The sequence below is a fragment of the Mustelus asterias genome, chromosome 12, assembly GCF_964213995.1.
Source record: "Mustelus asterias chromosome 12, sMusAst1.hap1.1, whole genome shotgun sequence".
In the NCBI taxonomy this organism is placed as follows: Eukaryota; Metazoa; Chordata; class Chondrichthyes; order Carcharhiniformes; family Triakidae; genus Mustelus; species Mustelus asterias.
The window spans coordinates 91,425,720-91,449,310 of record NC_135812.1 but is presented as its reverse complement, the minus strand read 5'-3'; the positions used below and the strand labels follow the sequence as shown (position 1 = coordinate 91,449,310).

Genomic DNA, 23,591 nt, shown 5'->3' with positions numbered 1-23,591 from the left:
GCACAGGAACAGGCCAATATCGGTAACCATGAAACTACTAGATTATTGTGAAAATGTGTTGGATTCACCAATGGCCTTTAGGGAAGGACATTTGCCACCCTTACCCAGTTTGGCCTATGTGTAGCTCCAGGACCACTACAATGGGGCTGACTCTCAAATGTCCTCTGATGTAGCTATGCAAAACTGCTACGAACAGGTCTAAGAAGAATAAAACCAGACAGACCACATGGCATCAACCCAAACACCAGACAAGTCAAAGGCACATCCACACCCAGTCAATGCTGCAAAGTCTTGCTCTCTAATGTTTTGGAGTTTGCGCTGGCATTGGGAGAGCTGACCCATCGGTCAGTCAAGCAACAGCCCGACACAGTCAAATTCACAATCATACCTTTCTGCCAATGCCCCAGGCTTCTCATCCATCATGTCTATATATATCCTACCTCACCGATAGGGTGACCTACCAGATGTGGCGACACAGTGGTGTACAGTTGGGAGGATGTAGCAATTGAAGTCCAGCACTGACTCCAGACCCCATGCAGTAATCAGGTCAAACATAGGAAAGGAAATGCCTTGCTGATTACTCCTGCAACACTCTCCCAGCTGAATAATCAATACGTTTTCAAGCTAAGCAATGGCTTTGAATTTACTTTGGGTTAACACTTCAGTGTTCATCACCAGAATTAGCTCAGTAGCACCACTACTGATGGAGTTGGCTAAATCCTGAAGACCATCCACCATACTGGTCTGTGGCAGGTGATGAAAGAATCAACGCAAGGCTAAAACAACCATCTGAGTTCCTATCCACCAATATACCTGTCAGAAATTAATCTGTTCAAGACAGGATGCCTTGTGGAGATGAAGTCCTATCTTCACACTGAGGATGCCCTCCGTCATGCTGTGTGCCATCATCACCACACTAAATGGGATAGATTGAGAACAGATCTAGCTGTTCAAAACTGGGTACCACAAGGCACAGTGGGCTTTCAACAGCAGCAGAATTATATTCCAGCACAGTCCCTAAACTCGTGTCAGCATATTCCTCCCTCTGCAGCTACCAACAAGCCAGGAGACTAACCCTGGTTCAATGAGGAGTATAGAAGAGCATGCAGCAAACAGCACTAAAAATGAGGTGCCACCTTGGTCTGATGATAGGGGCCTCCGGCATGATAACGTGCATGCTAAACAGTGGAAGCAGCATGTTATAGATAGAGCTAAGCAGTCTCATGACAAGTGGATTTGATCTGATATTGGCTGTCCTGCACGTGGTCATGAATGGTGACTGAACGACAGGAGGAGACGAAAGCTTCATGGCCATCCCCATACTCACTGGTAGAGAAAAAGAAAAGACTGAAGTATTTGCAACCATCTTGAGTCAGAAGTGTCAAGTGGATGTCTTGCCTCGGTCTCCCCTTGAGGGCTCTATCATCGGATACCAGACTTCTGCCAATTCTATTCGCTTTACGTGATATCAAGAAACGGCTGAAGGGTACAGCAAGGGTATGGACCCCAACAACATCCTGACTAGTGCTGAAGACCTTAGCTCTAGAATTAGACCTACGCCTTGCCAAGCTGTCCCAAGACAGCTACAATACTGGCATCTACGCAACAATGTGGAAAATTGCCCAAGTACATCCTGTCCATAAAAAGCAGGACAAATCTAATCTAGCCAGTTACTAATCCTTCAGTCGACTCTCAATCATTAGTAGAGCAGAGAGGGAATTATTACTTGTGCTGTCAAGTGGTACTCCCTTAGCAATAACCTGCTTATTGAAGCTAAGTTTGGGTTTTGCCAGGATTATTTGGTTCCAATCCTCTTTACAGCCTTCATTCAAAATGGAGAAAAGAGCTGAAATCCAGAGGTGAGTAAGCATTTAACTGTGTGGCATCAAGGAGTCCTAGTAAATTTGGAGTCCACAAATGCGGATGTGGCTGTTGGAACTGATCTCTGTTGCAGGTACAAGTCAGGAATATAATAGTATGCTCCTCACTTGCTTGGATGAGTGCAGTCGCAACAGCACTCGAGAAGCTCTCACCATCTAGGACAGAGCAGCCTTCTTATTGTCACCTCATCTACCACCTCAAACATTCACTCCCTCAACATTGGTGCATGGTGGCAGTTAAACTGCAAGGCTGCCCAGCTATCTTCAGCTTCTGTATCATTGACCTTCCTTACATCAGAAGATCAGAAGTGGGGATGTTCATTGATAATTGCACTGTGTTCTGCTCAATTCACAACTCCTCATTCTGAAGGAGTCTGTGCCTGCATGCAGCAAGACCTGAATAAATTCAGGACTAGATTGGTAGTGGCAAGTAACATTCATGTCACACAAGTGCCAGGTAATGACCAGCACCAAGAGAGAGTCTAACTATCTTTTCTTGAGCTTCAATAGTATTATCTGTTCAGCTGAATCCCTTGCAATCAACATCTTGAAGATTACCATTGACCAGAAACATACCTGAATTATGATGTCGAGATGACTCACCTGATGAAGGAGCAGTGCTCCGAAAGCTTGTAACACCAAAGAAACCTGTTGGACTTTAACTTGGTGTTGTGAGACTTCTTACTGTGCTTACCTGAATTAATAAGAGCATGCAGAGGTTAGGTATTCCACAGTGAGTAACTTGCTTCCTGACTTCCCAAAGCCTTTCCACCATCTACAAGGTACAAGTCAGGAATATAATAGTATGCTCCTCACTTGCTTGGATGAGTGCAGTCGCAACAGCACTCGAGAAGCTCTCCCCATCTAGGACAGAGCAGCCTTCTTATTGTCACCTCATCGACCACCTCAAACATTCACTCCCTCAACGTTGGCGCATGGTGGCAGAAGTGTGCACCTACCACAGGATGCATGGTAGCAAGTTGCTAGTGTTTCTTTGGCAGCACCTTCCAAACCCACAACCTTGACCATCTGCAAGAACATCAGATGCATGGAAACATCTACAAGCTCCCATCAAAATTGCCTACTATCCTGACTTGGAAATGCATCGCCATTCCTTCATCATCACGGAGTCAAAATATGGAAAGCCTTACCTAACAGCACAATGGGTGTATCTATGTAACTGGGCTGCAGAGATTCAAAAAGGCAGCTCACCACTACCTTCTCAAAGACAATAACTTCTGCCTTTGCTGGTGATGCCTACCTCCCACAAAAGAATAAAAAGAAAACCCTGATATACACTGGTCATGAATGACCACCTGAATAGGGCACCTGTAGTCTAACGGTGGTTTTGGGAGACAAGAAGGGATAAAAATCAGCTACAAATACAGCTTGGATGTGTGACAACAGGAAGCAGCAGGTAGTGCGCTAGCCAGCATTGTTCCTTTGTATTTGTAGTTGTGTTAAAAAGATATATGTGGGATGCAGCCCTGGCACCAACAGCCTGCTTCATGAATGACAGTGGGATTGGGCCTGCAGCCTCTGCAAGAGTTCGCGGCCTCATGCTGACATTTGGAAGAATCAAGTAGAAACCTGGCAATTTTATACTGGGAAGGAGAAAACTATCAAAGCAAAAGTCAACATTGGCCTGGCCTTTTGCTCCTAGTCATCCTTTCCTTCCTGTTAAAAATGATTTAAAAGGATAAAAATGTTGGGTGGAACTTTCCACGGTGCTGTGCCATGGGTGGGACCTTGCACGCAGTGGGCGATGTACCAGAAAATCAGTAAAACAGGGATGGTAGTAGCATAGATGGAGCTTTCTGTAGCGAAATGGTAGGTGATGCACCAATTGAGAAATCTTGTGTTACCTACTCAACCTTTTTTATACAGTCCCTATATTTCATTGTTGAAAGATTTATATCTGTATAAATGAATTCAATAGAATGTTATTAGTTATTTAAATCACTAACATGAAGGACTTCCAACAAAGGCCATTTATTCCTGAACTCAACAGCTATATACAGTGCTTGTGTTCTGCCCGCGCTCTCTGAGCATAAGACCCATGGGGCGGCACGGTAGCACAGTGGTTAGCACTGCTGCTTCACAGCTCCAGCGACCTGGGTTCGAATCCCGGCTTGGGTCACTGTCTGTGTGGAGTTTGCACATTCTCCTCGTGTCTGCGTGGGTTTCCTCCGGGTGCTCCGGTTTCCTCCCACAGACCAAAGATATGCGGGTTAGGTTGATTGGCCATGCTAAAAATTGCCCCTTAGTGTCCTGAGATGCGTAGGTTAGAGGGATTAGTGGGTAAATATGTAGGGATATGGGGGTAGGGCCTGGGTGGGATTGTGGTCGGTGCAGACTCGATGGGCCGAATGGCCTCTTTCTGTACTGTAGGGTTTCTGTGATTTCTATGATGATGCTGCCACATGACCACTCAATCTACACAGAGCACTATCAATTTTTCTAATGGACGATATTGACTATTACTTGGTTATGGTTACAAAGATTAAATTTCTATCAGAATGTAAATGTTCTTTACCACTATTAACTGTGCTGTAGTGTTTCAATTATTTCTTCAATTACACTGCTGTTAAGATATCTAATCAAATAGAATCCATCCTCTTTAGGGACCGACTCACATTGGAACATGCACCCATTGGGTGCTGGAAGCCCAACAGTACTCCGATGTTGTACAGATGTAAGTGTCTAAACCATGAGGTCTTGGGACCCTGGGGTCTGGGAAGAGCAAATATCAAGCCAATTGTTGGTGGATGGGCTGCAATTTGGGTGAAACCCAAACCCTGTGGGATTCTGTCCCATCTAAAGAATGACCCAAATTCCAAAGAGGCTGGTGGGTCATTTACAAGTCACCTCTCCTTACCCATGGACAGTTCTTGGTTGCCCCAGGAATCCTTTCCAATTGCACCCTCCAGTTGAGAGTTGCATTGGGTTCTGCAGTGGATCATGAAGGCCACAAAGGATTCTCTAAAAATATGATTGAATCAAATATATTACAATCGGGGCTCATATTTCCCTTTTGAAGAATTTAATAAAGTTTACGACTAGTTGTTTGACACTCTCATTCCCTCGTTGGAATGCATGATGAGGCCTGATGTTCCCACTGACAAACCGGCAGGAGCCTCTGCTGTGTTTGAAGTACAGTAAGAAGTCTCACAACACCAGGTTAATGTTCAACAGGTTTATTTGGCAGCACAAGCTTTCAGAGTCTCAGGCTCCTTCACTCACCTAATGAAGGAGCCTGAGACTCTGAAAGCTAGTGCTGCCAAATAAACCCGTTGAACATTAACCTGGTGTTGTGAGACTTCTTACTCTGCTTACCCCAGTCCAACGCCGGCATCTCCACATCGTGTTTGAACTAGGCAGCGGTTGCCAGCCCCAGATGTTCAAATGACCCTGATACTGAGATTTGGTACAGGATCCATGTTCTCTACTTGTGGTGGTGGAACCTAGACCCTTTTCAATCTTGATTGCTAATATGGTAGTAAAGCCATTGACTGCATGAACAGCTGATCCAATTCCTGTTTCCAGTCAAACGTTCAGCCATTTGAAGAATTGCAAAGTATTTCCAACACTGAAACTGACCCATTCAGCACAAATAGACTAAGCTGCCATTAATGCTGCAGCACCAGCCTCTTCCCTTCATCTAACTCCATCAACATATCCTTCTAATTCTACCTCCCTCGTCTGCTTATCAAGCTTTGCCTTAAATGCATTGGTGCCACAACTCTTCCTCATGCTGGTGAGTTCCATATTCTAACAACTCTCTGCACAAAGAAACTCTGAGCAAGAACTCTGGTTGATTCATTCTCCCCACTTGCGTGGCCAAGGCTGCTGCAGCCAATTATAGTGTCTCATATCTACTCCATTGAAACCTAATAACTCCCAGACTTGGCATCTGGAACCCACTAGCCTCCATGATTTAGTGACATAAATGGCAGTACCTGTGGTCTCGTTTATTTTCTCTCTCTTCAGACCTTCCTTCCACTGGTATCAAATTCCCTCTGTGTGATCATGGATAAAGATTCTCAATGTCTTAGAGCTCACTGGTGAAGAAAAGATAATGGGGGTGATTCTGCCAGACTGCTGCGCTGCTCAAGTAGTGCAGCAGGCCGGGAGACATCGGGGCAGCCCATTCACAGGCTCCCCGCTGGACATCACGGCCTCTGCGTGTTTCCCAGGCAAAGATTTCTGACCTAATCAGCTCTGCGCCGATTTCCAGTGTGGAGATGATTATCATGTGGAAGTGTCATGGTAACTGACATTTCCATAAGATTAGCGGACCGGGGACGGAATTCTCCGGGCCTGCCAGCATCTTGTCACCCCTCCCTCCCACCAGTGTTTCCCTCCAGCAGTGTTTACGACTGCTCCCCACTAATGGGGAACACGCGGCCTGACCCCGCTGGAGGGAAGAGAGGCCATTGTGCCCCCCCCCCCCCCGGATGTCGGCAGTAAGGGGGGTACCCCTTGAGGCAAATTGGCACTGCCCAAGAGGCACCATGGCACTGCCCACTGGGCACCAGTCAGTGCCAAGGGGGGGCAGGGCCAGAGAGGTTAGGAGCCTATTGGGAGGTGATGGGTGGAAGGGGAGAGGGGATCCTGCTGCCGCTCTGCAAGTGGGACCGCTGGGAGAGAAGCATAGAAACCCTACAGTGCAGAAAGAAGCCATTTGGGCCATCGAGTTTGCACCGACCACAGTCCCACCCACGCCCTACCCCCATATCCCTACATATTTTACCCACTAACCCCTCTAATCTACGCATCTCAGGATACTTGGGCAATTTTAGCATGGCCAATCAACCTAACCCGCACATCTTTGGACTGTGGGAGGAAACCGGAGCACCCGGAGGAAACCCACGCAGACACGAGGAGAATGTGCAAACTCCACACAGACAGTGACCCAAGCCGGGAATCGAACCCAGGTCCCTGGAGTTGTGAAGCAGCAGTGCTAACCACTGTGCTACCATGCCGCCCAGAGAGAGGGAGGGAGTGAGGGCATTCGGGGCTGGCCATCTGGGGGGGGGGGGAGGGGTTGGGACTGTCGGGGGGAGATCAGGGCTGTCCAGGGGGAACAGAACTTGGGACTGGTCATTGGGATCGGTTGCGCGGGGGGGGCGGTCAGCGAGATTGGGGGGGGGGGGGGTGGTGCAACGAAATAGGGGCTGGCCTGGGGAGGCCCAGGAGACCAGCGATTGGGGGGGGGGGGTGGTCAAAAGGCCAGCAAATGGGGGGGTTGCGGGGTTGGCCAGCAATCAGGTTAGCCAGTAACCTGGAGGTCTGCAATGGGGAGGCCACTCCGTGTACGCCGATCTCTGCTCTGACAGATAAGTGCATGCTCAGTGGTATGCTGCCAGTCCAGCAGAATAAGCCCCACCCCCTACTTTTCAGAGGGAATCCTGCTAAGGTTGTCTGTGATGCAGTGTCGGAGATTCATTCTGGAGATCACTGTTTTTTTAAGAAAACAGCGGGATTTACTCCCATCATCCCGCACTTTGGGAACTTTGAATTTTTTTGGGAGAATCCCAGCCAAGAAGTCTTGAAGGCCAAAAATCTGTTCTGGGCTAATGAGAAGCCTCCCTGAATTCTAGTTGAAAGCAGTTAAATCCAGGTTCAGTTTTGACATCTCCTGTCTTCTCTTACATCTGCCCTTTCTTCAATATTTTCTCCAAATTTTTTGTCTTCTCCCATTCTGCATTTACACATAATCGTTCAATGTTTTATTTATTGCACTCATTGTGCATCTCAACTCAAATGTACTCCAATATTCTCTCTCTTTTTCTACAGTGCTTGTTCTCCAAATGTCCAATAACATCAATTCCCTGGATGATTATTTTTCCCTTCCTTGTCAACTGTCTTTCATCCCACATCAATTCTTTCCCTTCTTCAGTAGCTCAGAGCAAGACCTAAACCGTTTCTAAATCTGTATAAATTTCGAGGTGAGGGAGATCCATGATAAAACTACTGTATGGTTGGTGGGGCTTTTGAGGTATTTCCTGCTTGAGAAATCTATATATAAATAAACCCTTGCATCGACCATGGAGATAGGATCGAGCTTTTTTGTGTGTGTTGCAAATACGCAAAACAAGCTGCTTTTGCTTGCACGCAGTTCTTAGTAAAATATCTATCTGTAATATATTAGGAATCTAACATTCCTGTGTGATTCTTGTCAACATTGCTTATGTAAATCTGTCACTCTCTAAGGACAGCCTTCCTTAGTGCAGACCGCCCCCAGGCAGGAGGTTTCATTAAAGCGTGGCCATGGATATTGTCCATTATAATTGCGGGTATGGCAGTATATGTGATATAAAAATGTAAGGATGTGTGACATTAAAATGGGGTCCAAATTTAGTCTGCATGCACTGGCCCCAGTTCTCCTGCTCTTTATTTAACCGCACTCACTTCAGCTGAAGTTATTACCTGATCTTGATATATCGTATGCAACCACACAAGCAAGTGGCGGGTGATTTATCATTATAATTTTTTCAATAATAATGCAGTTTCCGCTTGTCTGCATTTTTCTGATTTGGTCGGTGGGTGGGTTAATTTGGTGGCGGGGGCCAGGGCACATGGAGGATTGGAGAATGTGTGAGGTTGCCAGCGGGGAGAGGAGGAGGAGGAGGAGGAGGAGGGGGGGCCGCGCGGGGGGTGGTGTATGTCGATAGACTGCTGTATATGCACAGGAACCAATGAGCAGAAATAAATACTTGTCCACAGAACATTGGTAAAAGAGAAATAAATCCGAGGAGGAGAGAGTCTGGCTGCAATCACACACTCCCATCACTAGATGTAGTCATTTGAAATATAAAGACAAAGGCTGAATGTGTAGCCTTAAAATCAGGACTGAAGTACATCTATGTGCCTTGAACCTCAATTATGGTCTTGACTGTGTCCATAAACAAGACTATACTATAAACTATAACTTCAAAACCATTCAGGCACTGATAGTACAAGCTTAATTTGCAGGAGGTTAAGTTGATATTACAATAAAGGGAAAGAGTTTCATCTGAGCAGCATTAGCAGATAGGAATTACCATACCCAATGCATTACTCCCTTCCTCCCCTCATCTTGTTTGCAGTTTAAATTTTTCAAAAGTGTCCCCAATGTTCATATAGCATCACCAAAGCCACAAGCGGATCAAGAATATATTTTTTTAAATCCCTGATAACTGGACCAACTACAAAAACTTGAGTTTGACAATGCAAAACAACGGCTTCAGAAACGCACCCAGCTACAGCCTAAAATATTTGTTTTTACAAGACAACCACAGCCCAGATTGTATTTAAAATGTGGCTGTATATTAAAAAAACCTTGAGGCAGAGTGCAGCAGCTTCCTGCCACATTTACAATCAGTCACATGGATGGTAAATGCTGTTACTCAGCTCCACTGTTCAGCCCGTGGGCCACTGACTGCCTGACAATCAGTCCCTGACCCAAAACAGCCCCAGCAGGTCTTGACCCAACTTCATTCCCAGAATTTAAATGGATACTTTATAAACATAACACAGACAAAACAGTGGAAAAGTGATTGTGTGCCCATTAAGGCCAATAAGAAAGTGGCAGACTTGTTCAATGATTACTCTGTCTTAAGTCAGATCTCCTTCACATAATGGTTTCCATCCATAAGTGTGAAGTAAGTGAGGAAAATTGCAAGTGCATTAATCATAATTTTCCTTCAGGAGTTATGCCTTTGGATTATAAAATTACATATGACACTCTGTTATTTAAGGGAGAGTTATATATCCTGCACCGCATTATGCACTTGGGCAAATATGAACCCTTCAAAGGGATTTATGAAAGAAAGGCCTTGTCTAACTATTCTAATTGAATGTTTTAAGGCCGTCACTAGCATGTTGGGCAGGGGAGAGTCTATGGATGTTGTCTTTGTTCGCGAGAAATTATTAGCGAGAAGTGAAAGTTCACCAAATTGTTCGTAGAGCTGGGAGACCAGGAATAGGGGAAGAAGGAACCTTCTAAGTGGTGATCCCCAGGGATCTGTACTGGGGCGTCATCAGTATGTTACCATGTATATTATTAATCTGGATGAAGGAATTAGGTACTTTATATTCAAACTTGTAGATGATGCTAAATTAAGAGTGCTGATCTATATTTTAAGCCGTCTGCTGCTCCCATTTCTTGGATATAACATTCACATAGGCTGCATTTCTACTGCTTTTTAAATAATGAATGGCATGTCTCTGAGGCCACCCTGTAATATAACTGTAATATATTGGTTCCTGCATGGCAGTATTCTAAAATTTGATAACAGCATGATTGAAAATAGAAGGAAAATGAAGATTATATCAAAAAAACACTAATAGCAGTCATTTTTTATTCGTTCTTGGGTTGTGAGTGTTACAGGCAAGGCCAGCACTCATTATCTATCCCAAAATGCTTGTGATAAGGTCAAGAGCCTCTACCCTGAAGAGCTGGAGTCCATATGATGTAGATACACCCTCAGTGATTTGAGGTGGGAAGTTCCTGGATATAGATGTAGGAGCAGTGGAGGAATGGCGATATAATTCCAAGTCAAGATAGCATGTAACTTACAAGTGCTGGTGTTTCCATGAGACTGCTGCCCTTATTCTTCTAGGTAGTAGAAGTTGCAGGTTTGGAAGGTGAGATCGAAGCAGGCTTGGCAAGTTGCAATGGTGCATCAGATGTTTCACACTGCAGCCTCTGTGTATTGATGGTGGAGGGATTGAATGTTTAAGGTGGTAGATAGGGACACTGATCAAATGGGCTGCTTTGTCCAGGATAGTGTCAGTTGGACAAGCACAATCATCAACTGTCAACCAATTACCAATTCAATACAGAATTGGCTTATTATTTTATATCATTGCAAATAATCTACTCTAAAAAGCAATGCAAAAAAAAAGCTATTTTACCTGATTAGCACCCAGTCCTCTCCAGTAGAATTGAAAAATGCATAGAGATAAAATGCTTGACTCTCTGAAACCAAAGATTGTGGGTTAACGTCCTACTCCACTATTTGAGTTCATAATCTTGGTATACATTTCAATGCAGTACCAAGGGAGAACTGGACTGTTGGAGTTGCAATGTGATGTCTTAATTTCCAATGACTAAGGTTCTGCTGACTCGTGTAGTTAGACATTGTGACACTATTAAAAGAGAATGGGAAGATTGCCTGAACCAATATTTATCGCTGAATCAAATACACCAGAGCAGATTACCAGTTCTTTTTATCTCACTTCTGCTTGTGGGACCATGCTTTATGTAATAGTTGGACACTGCATTTTTACCTCGTATAGCAACTAAACTCTTAAAGTCGTTAATTGATTGTGATACTCTCTGGGACATCCTGAAAAGGATGTGAAAGGCACTGTATAAATGCAAGTTGTTCTTTTCTTATTCCCAACAGATTTTTCCCTTCCCTAATGTAGAAATGTTTGATGCTAGTGCTAAACTCTGGGTTGAATCGGGAGTCCTTTTTTTGCATGGTTCAGCTATTCACTGTCTTAACGCACTGAGCTATGGGGGAATCTTCAGTCCAACATAGTTAATAGGAACAACACAGTCGTTTTCCATATGTGTAACGATCTTGCTTTGTTCCTCTTTCTCTCTCTCTCTCTCTCTCTCACTATCCCCCCCCCAACTTCACTTTCTCCCCTTGCAGCAGATGCGCCTGATGTGTACATTGTGGAACGGCTGTTTTCCAGCAGCCTGGTGGTCATTGTCAGCCTCTCGACACCACAGAGGATGAACGTATATCATTTCAAGAAAGGGACTGAGATTTGCAACTACAGCTATTCCAATACCATCCTCACCGTTAGGCTGAACAGACAGGTAAGGGCGCTCACAGCCCAGCAAGCAGTACGCTTAACTTCAGCTAGGTCACCCATAGGCAATAAAAAACATCAGAGAATGAGATCATGGGGACCACATTCCAATAATATACAGAATATACTTTATAACGTTTATGCTGCAGGTCAGAAGCACCCAGTATTAAGTGGCTGTCTTTCTTCCTCAATTGCAAGATTATTTTGCATATGCAACAGTATTTGGTCAAACAAAATTAAATTGCAACTTTTGGATAATTTAGTACCAGGTTTGGGAGAGACCTTTCCAACACTCTTTCCCCGTTCACATATCTACCTGGCACTGTTCCCTAACAATCAAAACATTTTATTTCTAACTACAACTAAGAACAAGGGAACCGAACCTTATGCTCACCCTTGACTGCATGTTTCAAAGGTAAAGACAAGTGGCTTAAAAGTTCAAGGGCCGTAACAATTAGAGCTCCATGCTGTAAATATCGTCCATAAGACCATAACACCCACTAATGCAAGTATACAATGCAGGAAGGCCATCAGTGTGACTTCTGACATGAATTACTGAGATCTGTTTTCTTGAAAGCAGGATTGTGCAATGTTGCACTTCTCTTTTACCCTGTCCCCACAATTTGCTGTGTGTAGCATTCTCGCCTCTGACTCAACTCCACTCCAGGACATGAGCATAAATCTAGAATGACACTTCAGTGCAGTACTGGAAGAGTACTGCATTGTCATTGGCGCCATTTTCAGTTGAGGCATTTAAGTTTGGGCCTTGTCTATCCTCTCGGGTGGATTGGAACATGTATTTGACAAAGAGCAGGGGAGGGCTTCCTGTGACCCGGAAAACATTTGTCCTATTGCACTATTCCACTGTCCATGAACATACTTCAGAAGTAATTAATTGGCTTGGAAACACTTTGGGGAATTGTGAGGTCATATAGAGCAATATTTAAATGCAAGTTCGTTCTTTCTCTCTTCTTTCATTCTCCCCACCCCCTTCAGTTATCAGCAGCATTTAATTAGTTTTGTAAACATGAAGCAGTCACTGCATTCCAGGTAACAACAGGAGAATTTGAGTATTGCTGAAAAAGGATGCATTATTTGTCGAAGCCCTTTGTTTTGCACTCATCAGGGCATCTGCAAGAATAGAAATTCAAGGGGAACAGCAAATTGATACTGGTTGAGAAGAGAGATTGGTTGGCAAATAGATTCTGATTGGTAGAGCTGTTGCCATGGAGAATGCACCATTTGATGGTGACTGACAGTTAACTGCCTAGCATTGTTTTAAATTTAAACCAGTGGACAAGGCATTGACTTGACAGAAGGATTTTAAAAAATATTTTAAAGGATTCCTTTATGCTGTAAGAGCAGGGTACACACTGCAAGTCCATGCTGGTGCTACATCTGAGGCTGTTCCCCATTTGCCTCTTGGTAATTCCAGAGCGAGTTCTGAGTCACGTGTGACCTACAGTTGTCAATCCCCAACATAACTAATGTTTTGTTTGATCAAACTAATGTTTGATCGAAGACAGAGGGTGGTGGTGGATGGAAAATTTTCGGATTGGAGGCAGGTTGCTAGCGGAGTGCCACAGGGATCAGTGCTTGGTCCTCTGCTCTTTGTGATTTTTATTAACGACTTAGAGGAGGGGGCTGAAGGGTGGATCAGTAAATTTGCTGATGACACCAAGATTGGTGGAGTACTGGATGAGGTGGAGGGCTGTTGTAGGCTGCAAAGAGATATAGATAGGATGCAAAGCTGGGCTGAAAAATGGCAAATGGAGTTTAACACTGATAAATGTGAGGTGACTCATTTTGGTAGGACTAATTTAAATGTGGATTACAGGGTCAAAGGTAGGGTTCTGAAGACTGTGGAGGAACAGAGAGATCTTGGGGTCCATATCCACAGATCTCTAAAGGTTGCCACTCAAGTGGATAGAGCTGTGAAGAAGGCCTATAGTGTGTTAGCTTTTATTAACAGGGGGTTAGAGTTTAAGAGCCGTGGGGTTATGCTGCAACTGTACAGGATCTTGGTGAGTCAAGATTTGGAATATTGTGTGCAGTTCTGGTCACCTCACTATAAGAAGGATGTGGAAGCGCTGGAAAGAGTGCAGAGGAGATTTACCGGGATGCTGCCTGGTTTGGAGGGTAGGTCTTATGAGGAAAGGTTGAGGGAGCTACGGCTGTTCTCTCTGGAGCGGAGGAGGCTGAGGGGAGACTTAATAGAGGTTTATAAAATGATGAAGGGGATAGATAGAGTGAACGTTGAAAGACTATTTCCTCGGGTGGATGGAGCTATTACAAGGGGGCATAACTATAGGGTTCATGGTGGGAGATATAGGAAGGATATCAGGGTAGGTTCTTTACGCAGAGAGTGGTTGGGGTGTGGAATGGACTGCCTGCAGTGATAGTGGAGTCAGACACTTTAGGAACATTTAAGCGGTTATTGGATAGGCACATGGAGCACACCAGGATGATAGGGAGTGGGATAGCTTGATCTTCGTTTCAGACAAAGCTCGGCACAACATCGTGGGCCAAAGGGCCTGTTCTGTGCTGTACTGTTCTATGTTCTATGTTTTCCAGCTAAGTGTTATGTAGATTATTTTGAGATTTAACTCATGATATGTTAGCGATGGGCTGATCAGAATTGAGGGAAGTATGGCTGTGATTGTATCCGGTTGTAATATTCTGCATCTCTCGGAAATTAGATAATCTTACATAGAAATTACAATACAGAAAACATAGCAACAGGGCATTCATCCCAAGCAATCTGTGTTGGTGTTTATTTTTCACACAAGCATCTTGTATTGTAACTGAATGCATAGCATCAGCTGCACACCAGCAGAATCATAGAATCCCTACAGTGCAGAAGGAGGCCATTTGGCCCATCGAGTCTGCACTGACTCTCCGATAGAGCTTACCACCCAGGCCCACCCCTTGTCTTATCCTCTTAGCCCCGCACACCTATCTCAGTAATCCCCCTAACCTGCACATCTTTGGACACTGCGGGAGAATTTAGCATGGCCAATCCACCTAATCTGCACACGTTTGGACTGTGGGAGGGACAGTAAGAAGTCTCACAACAGCAGGTTAAAGTCCAACAGGTTTATTTGGTAGCAAATACCATAAGCTTTCGGAGCACAGCTCCTTCGTCAGATGGAGTGGATATCTGTTCTCAAACAGTGCAAACAGACACAGAAATCAAATTACAGAATACTGATTAGAATGCAAATCTCTACATTCTAATCAGTATTCTGTAATTTGATTTCTGTGTCTGTTTGCACTGTTTGAGAACAGATATCCACTCCATCTGACGAAGGAGCTATGCTCCGAAAGCTTATGGTATTTGCTACCAAATAAACCTGTTGGACTTTAACCTGCTGTTGTGAGACTTCTTACTGTGTTTACCCCAGTCCAACGCCGGCATCTCCACATCATGACTACCTGTGGGAGGGAACCAGAGCACCCGGAGGAAACCCATGCCGCGGGGCCGGGGGGGGTGGGGGGTGCGGAGAGAGAGACAACGTGCAAACACCTCACAGACAGTCACCCGAGGCTGGAACTGAACCCGGGTCCCCGGCACTGTGAAGCAGCAGTGCTAATTACTGTGCCGCCCGTAATGTGATCTAGTTGACTACTCTTTTAAAGCACAAGAAAAAATGTTGCTTTTCAGTCTTTACAGGTACACTGCTGATCGAGACCAAATATTATCGATGTCCCCGGGTTATATTTAACTCTATTTTCTCACCGCAGAGGCTGATTGTTTGTCTGGAGGAAGCCATTTACATTCACAACATCAAAGATTTGAAGTTATTGAAAACTATTCAAGATATACCGCCAAATCGCACAGGTGGGTGAAATTGTTTGAAATCAGTAACTAAATATCTGGACTCAAGATTCTGGAAGGTTCCTTTGTGTCACTACAACCATACTATGACGCAATAGCATGAAAATGTCAGAATGACACAAAATATACAACATAGAAACATGCCATTTAACTCAATTGGTCTCTGCTGGTGTTTATGCTCCATTCAAATCACCTTATGTGACCTCATCAACATTTCCTTCGATGCCATTCTGCAACTTCCCCTAAAACGGATCTAGTTTGGTCCATGTGATGGTGAGTTCCACATTCTAGTTATTCTCTGGGTAAAACCGTTCTTCCCTGGTCTCCAAGCTGACTCCATGTACTCTGACCTTCATCATTTACTAAGTGCAAAGGATCAATCACAGAATCCCTACAGTGCAGAAGGAGGCCATTCGGCCCATCAAGCCTGCACCGACCACAATCCCAGCCAGTCCCTGTTCCCGTAACCCCTCATATTTACCCAGCCAATCCCCCTGACACTAAGGGTTAATTTAGCATGGCCAATCAACCTAACCCGCACAGCTTTGGACCGTGGGAGGAAACCAGAGCACTCGGGGTCCAAAAAGCCCACACAGACACTGGGAGGATGTGCAAACTCCACACACACTGACACGAGGCTGGAATTGAACCTGGCTCTCTGGCGTTGTGAGGCAGCAGTGCTAACCACTGTGCCACCCACCACAACCAGTTGACAGGTTGTTTTGAATTGGAGTCACAATGTTTTGATTTAAAAAAAAATTTACTTCAATGAAGAGAGATAGCAAATGTTAAAAAGTTCTCTCATTTTTTGGTATTACTCTTTAAAGAAGTAAATTGTAGCAACTTCCTGTAAATAGTTTTCACCAAGGCAAAACTACCGATGTGTTTAAAGCAAAGTAGTTTCCAACAGCCACAACTGTGTTCAATTTAATGCAACAATAGGACAGTGCATTGCTTTATACCTTCTTATAATTAGACTTGAGCTATCTGGGTGAAGATCTGTGTTATTATTGTAGCCTAAAGATGGATGTAAAAGGTAAAGGAAAGAGAATTTTGAAGTAGAAATGATCAGGATGATGTTTAATCCAAATTCAGAGCTGTTTTCCATAGTATTATGGCAGCGGTTATTCACATTCTTATGGCGTTCTCCTGACCCCACAAGAATAATTTTAATTCTTACCCTTCCTGGCCCCTCTCCTCCCATGACGCATGCCCCTACAGTATCTCCTTTGTCAGAATCTAGAGCCCCCCCCCTCCTAGATATATCAGCTGGCAACCATTTTCTTTTATGTGAGGGAAGTGGCTGAAGGAAAGAAGATGAAGGTAGATGCCCGTTATAATACATGCACAGAAACCAACGAGCAGAAATAAATACTTGTCAACAGAAAGAGAGACACCCGCCAAGAGAGAAAAATGCTCACCGAGTACAAATGAGAAAGATCGAATATTCACCGACAAACACGTGTACAAATTACAGATTCACCAATGAACGGGAGTCCTCGGCTTGGTCTTATAGTCCCATCCATTTGAATGACCATCATCTGTGATGAAATATCTATCATTTAGTGAAAGTGGGAAACAGAAGTGCAATTTCAGCTAAATTTTGAGTGAAGTTACAGAGGTGGAGTAGGAGTGGTTCTGAGAAAATTCCCAACCATAACCTAGGCTGACACTTCACCGTGTGAAGGCAGCATTGTTGGCGTTTCTTTCAGAGGGATGTGAAACTGGCCCGGTCTGCCTGTGTGGATGAATGTAAAACATCCCATGACACTAGTTGAAGATTTTCAGTGATATTCTCCTGGTATTATTGCTCGACTAATACAACCAAAACAGATGAATTAGCTGTTTTCCCCACTCTTATTGTGTGACCTTGCTATGCAGGAATTGGTTCCCATGTTTGTCTACAACACATCATTGATTGCACTTTGGAAGTAATTGGCTGCAAAGCAATTTGATGAAATCCCGAGTAGATAGAGGGTGCTATGCTGGTGCAAATTCTTTCTTTTTACTTGCATTCTGCTCCACTCTGATGGTAAGACTTTGATTGGGCAGCACAGTGGTTAGCACTGCTGCCTCGCAACGCCAGGGACCCGGGTTCGATTCCCGCCTTGGGTTACTGTCTGTGTGGAGTTTGCACGTTCTCCCCATGTCTGCGTGGGTTTCCTCCGGGTGCTCCGGTTTCCTCCCACAGTCTGAAAGACGTGCTGATTAGATGCAGTGACCCGAACAGGCGTCTGAGTGTGGCGACTAGGGGAATTTCACAGTAACTTCATTGCAGTGTTCATGTCAGCCTTACTTGTGACTAATAAATAAACTTGATTGTTTCACACCCCACTCTGATATGATTGTTCACTATTAGATATTTGTCTGTGACACATTGATGCCGTGCAGTGTTCACTTTTGCACTGCCTTATCCCAGAGAACAATTTAGAAGATATTCATGTACCACTGTGAATGAGCCTGGTGCTTTTGTGTTCTGACTTAATTCTGTTGGAGTCATACTTTATTCAGTTCACTACTGAGTGTATGAAGGACAGTGATACAGCATCACTAATTCATATCACATACTGAGCATTGTAACACTCTGTTTTGTCTGTTCCTCCCAGGTCTCTGTGCACTTTCCATCAATCATTCCAATTCTTATTTGGCATATCCTGGCAATGCCACAATAGGGGAGATATTGATTTATGATGCAAATAACTTGGTGAGTCTATACTTCCTGGGTAAGTGAGTGACAGTAAGGGTTGTATAACAACTTAACTGAGCATTTTACACCTTGCAGAGAGAAAGAATGAGAATCCCTTTTTTCACCTTCAGTTGGCACAGTGGTTTAAGTATTGACTTTCCCATTGCAACCATGGGCAGTTAAGGTGGATTGGATGGGTCTGATGTTTCCTCTTGACTTTGAAGTCTGACACAGATGGCAAGGAGTGCTCCATACAAAAGCCCAGCTGAAAAGGATAATAAAAACAGAAAATGCTGGAAAATCTCAGCAGGTCTGGCAGCATCTGTGGGGAGAGAATAGAGCCAACGTTTTGAGTCCAGATGACCCTTAGTCAGAGCCAAAGATAATAAAAACTTTGCCCGTTGAATGGAGTCGAGTTCCAGTGACGTTTGAGACAACGATTCAAATTTGTGTCACCCAAACGACAATCCAGTCTTATAGCATGAGCTGGCGATCTGTTTGGGATTAAAAATGAAATGATGTAAAGTTCAGCTATGGCTCAGTGGGTAGCACTGCTGTCGCTGAGAGTCACACACCACCGTCTTGAGCGCATAATTTATGTTGATAACTCAATTCATTAAACGAGAGCTTCAACTACCCTCTAAGACGGATGTAAAACAAAATTGATTAATTCAGAGAAGAGCAGGGAAATTTCAAATACTCGTCCCTCAAGCACAATTATTCCGACAGATTACCCGTCATTTAACTCATTTATCATTTGTGTGACAAAAAGCCTGCCATGTTTTCATACATTACAAATATGACTACACTTGAAAGTAATTAGTGCTTTGGGGCATCCTGCGATCACAAAAGGTGCTACATAAATGCACAATTCTTGTTTACTGCAAACCTGCATCTAGGATGGCACGGTGGCACGATGGTTATTACTGCTGCCTCACAGCTCCAGAGAGCTGGGTTCGATTCCCGGCTTGGGTCACTGTCTGTGTGAAGTCTGCACGTTCTCCCCATGTCTGCGTGGGTTTCCTCCGGGTACTCCCACAGTCCAAAGATGTACGGGTTCGGTGCAATGGCCATGCTAAATTTCCCCTTAGTGTCCCGGGAAGCGTAGGTTAGAGGGATTGGTGGGGTAATTATGTGGAGTTACGGGGATAGGGCTGAGGTGGGATTGTTGTCAGTGCAGACTCGATGGGCCAAATGGCCTCCTGCACTGCAGGTTTTCTATGGTTTCTAACCTTGCAATAGTAACTTCACTTACTAAATTCCCTGCTCTAAACTGTCCACCTCCAGCCATCTTACTTTAATTAGCTGTCACTTGTGGCTTTTTGATGTGAATGTTTTATATGACAGTTGATTTATGCTTATTTTCATCCATCAGCACAGTGTTTCCGTAATCCCTGCACATGATGGTCCACTTGCTGCACTGGCCTTCAACTTCGCAGGTTCAAAACTGGCAAGTGCCTCAGAAAAGGTATTATAGAATCATAGAATGGTTATGGCACAGGAGGAGGCCATTTGGCCTATCGTGTACGCATCAGCGATCTACAAATGGCCGCCTTCCAATTATGTGTTTTTCCCCTCAAATTTTTGACCTGTTCCATGTTAGCCTAAATGTTATGGTACCATGATCACCGTTCCAGAAATATTCCTCTATTAGTTCCATTTTATGTTTTATATATTTATTAGTCACAAGTAAGGCTTACGTTAACACTGCAATGAAGTTACTGTGAAAATCCCCTAGTCGCCACATTCCAGCGCCTGTTCGGGTCAATGCACCTAACCAGCACATCTTTAGCAATTTAGCACATCTATAAGCAATTGATCTGCTTGGATTACCTCAATCCCCAGTTCCAGACCTAACAATGCACCCTTTCTTGTTGGGCCAGAAACATAACTCATTAAAAAGATTCTCCTGAATACATTTCAGAGGCTCTGTCCCCCTCTTCCCTTTACAAGATTATTATTCTATATTAGGATATTTAACATTTCCCCGTTATCACTACTCTGCAGTTTTTGCCCCTTCTCTAATGACCTGCATGTATGCTCCTCTGTGTTGTTCCCATTAAGTGATAGCACTCAGCATTCTGGCAGTAAGAAACTCGATTGTTTCATAACTCTCTCCAAATAGATTCTGTCAATGACCTCTCCAAGACATCCTCTTTTTCCTTAGTCAATAGGTGCTCCCCTCCTCCTTTTTACCCTTCCTATCTTTCATATATACCTGCTACTGGGTACACGTAGTATCTAGTACTGTCCTTTCTTGAGCCCAGGTTCTCCATTATCACCATGTTGCTTGTGATCTGTGCATACTACTCACCAAGGATGACACAGTGGTTAGCACTGCTGCCTCACAGCACCAGGGACCCGGGTTCGATTCCCAGCTTGGGTCACTGCCTGTGTGGAGTTTGCACATTCTTCCCATGTCTGCATGGATTTCCTCTGAGTGCTCCGGTTTCCTCCCACAGTCCAAAGATGTGCAGGTTAGGTGGATTGGCCAGACTAAATTGCCCCTTACTGTCAGGGGGACTAGCTACGGTAAATGCATGGGGTTATGGGGATAGGGCCTGGGTAGGATTGTGGTCTGTGCAGACCCAATGGGCTGAATGGCCTCCTTCTGCACTGTAGAATTCTGTGAACCTTATTTATCACACTCATATTGAGTCATATGTACGACTACATGAATAGGCAGAGAATAGAGGGATTGGTGTAGAGGCAAAAGGTCTTTAGTTTAGAAAGGCATCATGTTTTGGTGCAGGCTTGGTGGGCCGAATGGCCTGTTCCTGTGCTGTACTGTTCTTTGTTCACAATAAACCTAATTTTGACCCTGGGCAGAATTTTATGGCCTCTCCCATTCCGAAACCATCAAATCCCGCCTGAGGTCAACGGACTGTCCCGTTGTCCACCCCTTGCCTGCTCCAATTCCTGTGGCGGGCAGGGAGGTAAAATTCCGGTGTCTATTGCATTCCCTCTTATTCAAACCCCATTATTGCTTTCCCTGTTTCTTATTTGCAGTGCTATTTGTCTCTGCCAATCCTTGGTGCACCTTGTTTCTCCTGTTAAATGCTGCATCCTGGTCCGTACCCCTTTGCCAAATCTGTTTAAACCCAACAGCATTATCAAACTGTCCCACAAGGACTTGAGTCCCAGCCCCTATTGAGGTGTAACCCATCTGATCTCAATGGGTCCTATCTTCACCAGAACTGGTCCCTATATCCCAGAAATCTAAAACCTTCTTCCTGCATTCTCTCGCCCCACATTTATGTGCTCTGTGTTGCATGTTTCAATAAATAACTAGCACATGGCACTGGGATTAATCCCAAGATCTTAGAGGTTCTGATTGCTATCGTCCTTCCTGCCTCCTTGAACTTATTCTTAATTGCTCAACCATCTAATTGTATGTTCCTTGGCTCCGTTGGGATTTTATTTTTCTTTGATGCGTCAGCACAACAATCATCAGGTTGTTCGAGTATATCAAACAACCACCTCTCAAATCAATAGACCAAAATCATAATTTAGATTGGATAAAAACATTTTCCTTTATTTTAAGGTAGTTTCCACCCTCTGAGATAGTTTCAGAAATATTTTCCCCTCCTTATCTGTTGTAGTTTTCACTATATCCCTGACTGCTGAATGTGTGGCAATGGGCTGAGTGAACAGACTGTTATAAGTCTCTGATAGATCTCAGAAACCAATCACAGGCCTACCTAGAGTTAGATCCTACTCTTGATTATGGGGGAAGAGAGTTCCCCTGTGAATGTCGGGGAGGGGGTGGGGGCCGCCAGTGTTCTATTGAGTATTGAGGGAGAGAATCTCCTGGGGGAGGGGGATTGATTCTACCTGTTAAAATGTCAGTGTGGAGAAAGTCCCCTTGAGAATGTGGGGGGGAAGCGGGTCTTCTGGTGAGTATTGAGGGAGAGAAGTCTCTTGGCGAGTGTCGGTGGTGGAGAGGTGGGCGTTCAATCCTACCCGTTAAAATGTAAGTAGGGAGAGAGTCTCCCCGTGAATGTCGGTGGGTGGGGGAACAGTATGTTCTTGCACCATTATTTTTAACCCACTTGTTATTGACAGAATGTTTACCTAAGGGTGTTTATAGGTTTGATTATAAGTCCCAGCTTCCCATTCTGCAGCAGGATTTAATTAGCCCTGTGGTGCCACACAGCTTAGCATTTAGTATGTTAGGTGCTGAGTAAACTCTTCTATGATATTATAAGATTTAATCTTTTTTATATTTTATTCTGCTTCTGGGCTGCCTTCCAGCCTGTACATCTACTGCTGTGGAGCTAATTGCTGAAAGCACATAAAAATAGCAGAGGGTGGTTAACTCTCATTTCCCATTCTTTATGGAAACATTTGAACCGGGTTCAGCAACTCGCAATGTTCGCTTTTTGCTAATTTGGCATTTCACTTCACACAGTCAGACTTTCGTGTTAATAACAACCTCAGCATTTTTTTCTGCTCTCACATTTTTGATTACGTTCACCCTCCGTTTTAGACGCTCGTGTGAATGTCTGACTGATCTATCACAAATGATGCTGAGAGGACTGTTATTTTGTTAGTGTTATCCAACTGGAAAGGTTTCTTTATTCATTCACGGGACATGGGGGGTCACTGGCTGGCCAGCATTTATTTCCCATCCCTAGTTGCCCTTGACTTTGTAGCGATTGATACAGCTGAGTGGCTTGCTCAGCCGTTTTCAGAGGGCAGTTGACTGCAGATTTCCTTCCCTAAAGGGCATGAGTGAACCAGATGGGTTTTCCCGACAATCGACAATGGTTTCATAGTCATCAGTAGATTCTTAACTCCAGATTTTGTTTTTTTTTACTGAATTCAAATTTCAACATCTGCTGTGGTGGGATTTGAACCCAGGTCCCCAGAACATTAGCTGAGTTTCTGGATTAACAGTCTAGCGATAATACCACCAGGCCATTCCCTCTGTAATGTAATGTTGCAGTGAAAAGACTTGCAGGAGGGTTTGGAATAGTCAAGTTTCTGATAAAAGGTTTTGACTGTTTTGAAGAATGAATGAGATAGTTGCTTTTGTGCCCTTTGCGTGGTAGTAAATTGTGAAGGTTCACTCAGTCACTCACTGAATGTTCTGCAGGGTACTGTTATTCGTGTCTTTTCTACACCTGAGGGACAGAAGCTCTATGAATTCAGGAGAGGAATGAAAAGGTAATTTCTGACATGGGTTTGAAAAGTAAAGTGACCACAGGTTTGATGTTATTTTCCTTGTATACTTTTTGTTCCACTCATAGAAGTATTTTCCATTTTGCGTTCTGGTTTAGTCCCCTCACAGTATACTTGGCCTGAAGAGCTGCACAGTCAGCCCTCAGGCCTCTGGCATTGCTACTTTGTGCTGACTGTGGATGTTGTATCT

General features: G+C 44.2%; 1 protein-coding gene across 4 annotated transcripts in view; it reads left to right on the top strand.

Moving 5' to 3' along the window:
• Positions 1-23,591, top strand: part of wipi1 (WD repeat domain, phosphoinositide interacting 1) — an 80,488-nt gene that overhangs the window by 28,144 nt on the left and 28,753 nt on the right. For 3 of the 4 annotated variants that reach the window (XM_078225623.1, XM_078225626.1, XM_078225625.1), the window contains exons 3-7: positions 11,531-11,700; positions 15,438-15,534; positions 18,138-18,235; positions 19,593-19,685; positions 23,316-23,386. In XM_078225623.1, the coding sequence (XP_078081749.1) occupies positions 11,531-11,700; positions 15,438-15,534; positions 18,138-18,235; positions 19,593-19,685; positions 23,316-23,386 (529 nt within the window). The remainder of the gene's footprint in view (positions 1-11,530; positions 11,701-15,437; positions 15,535-18,137; positions 18,236-19,592; positions 19,686-23,315; positions 23,387-23,591) is intronic. The other variant, XM_078225624.1, reaches the window with a different exon arrangement.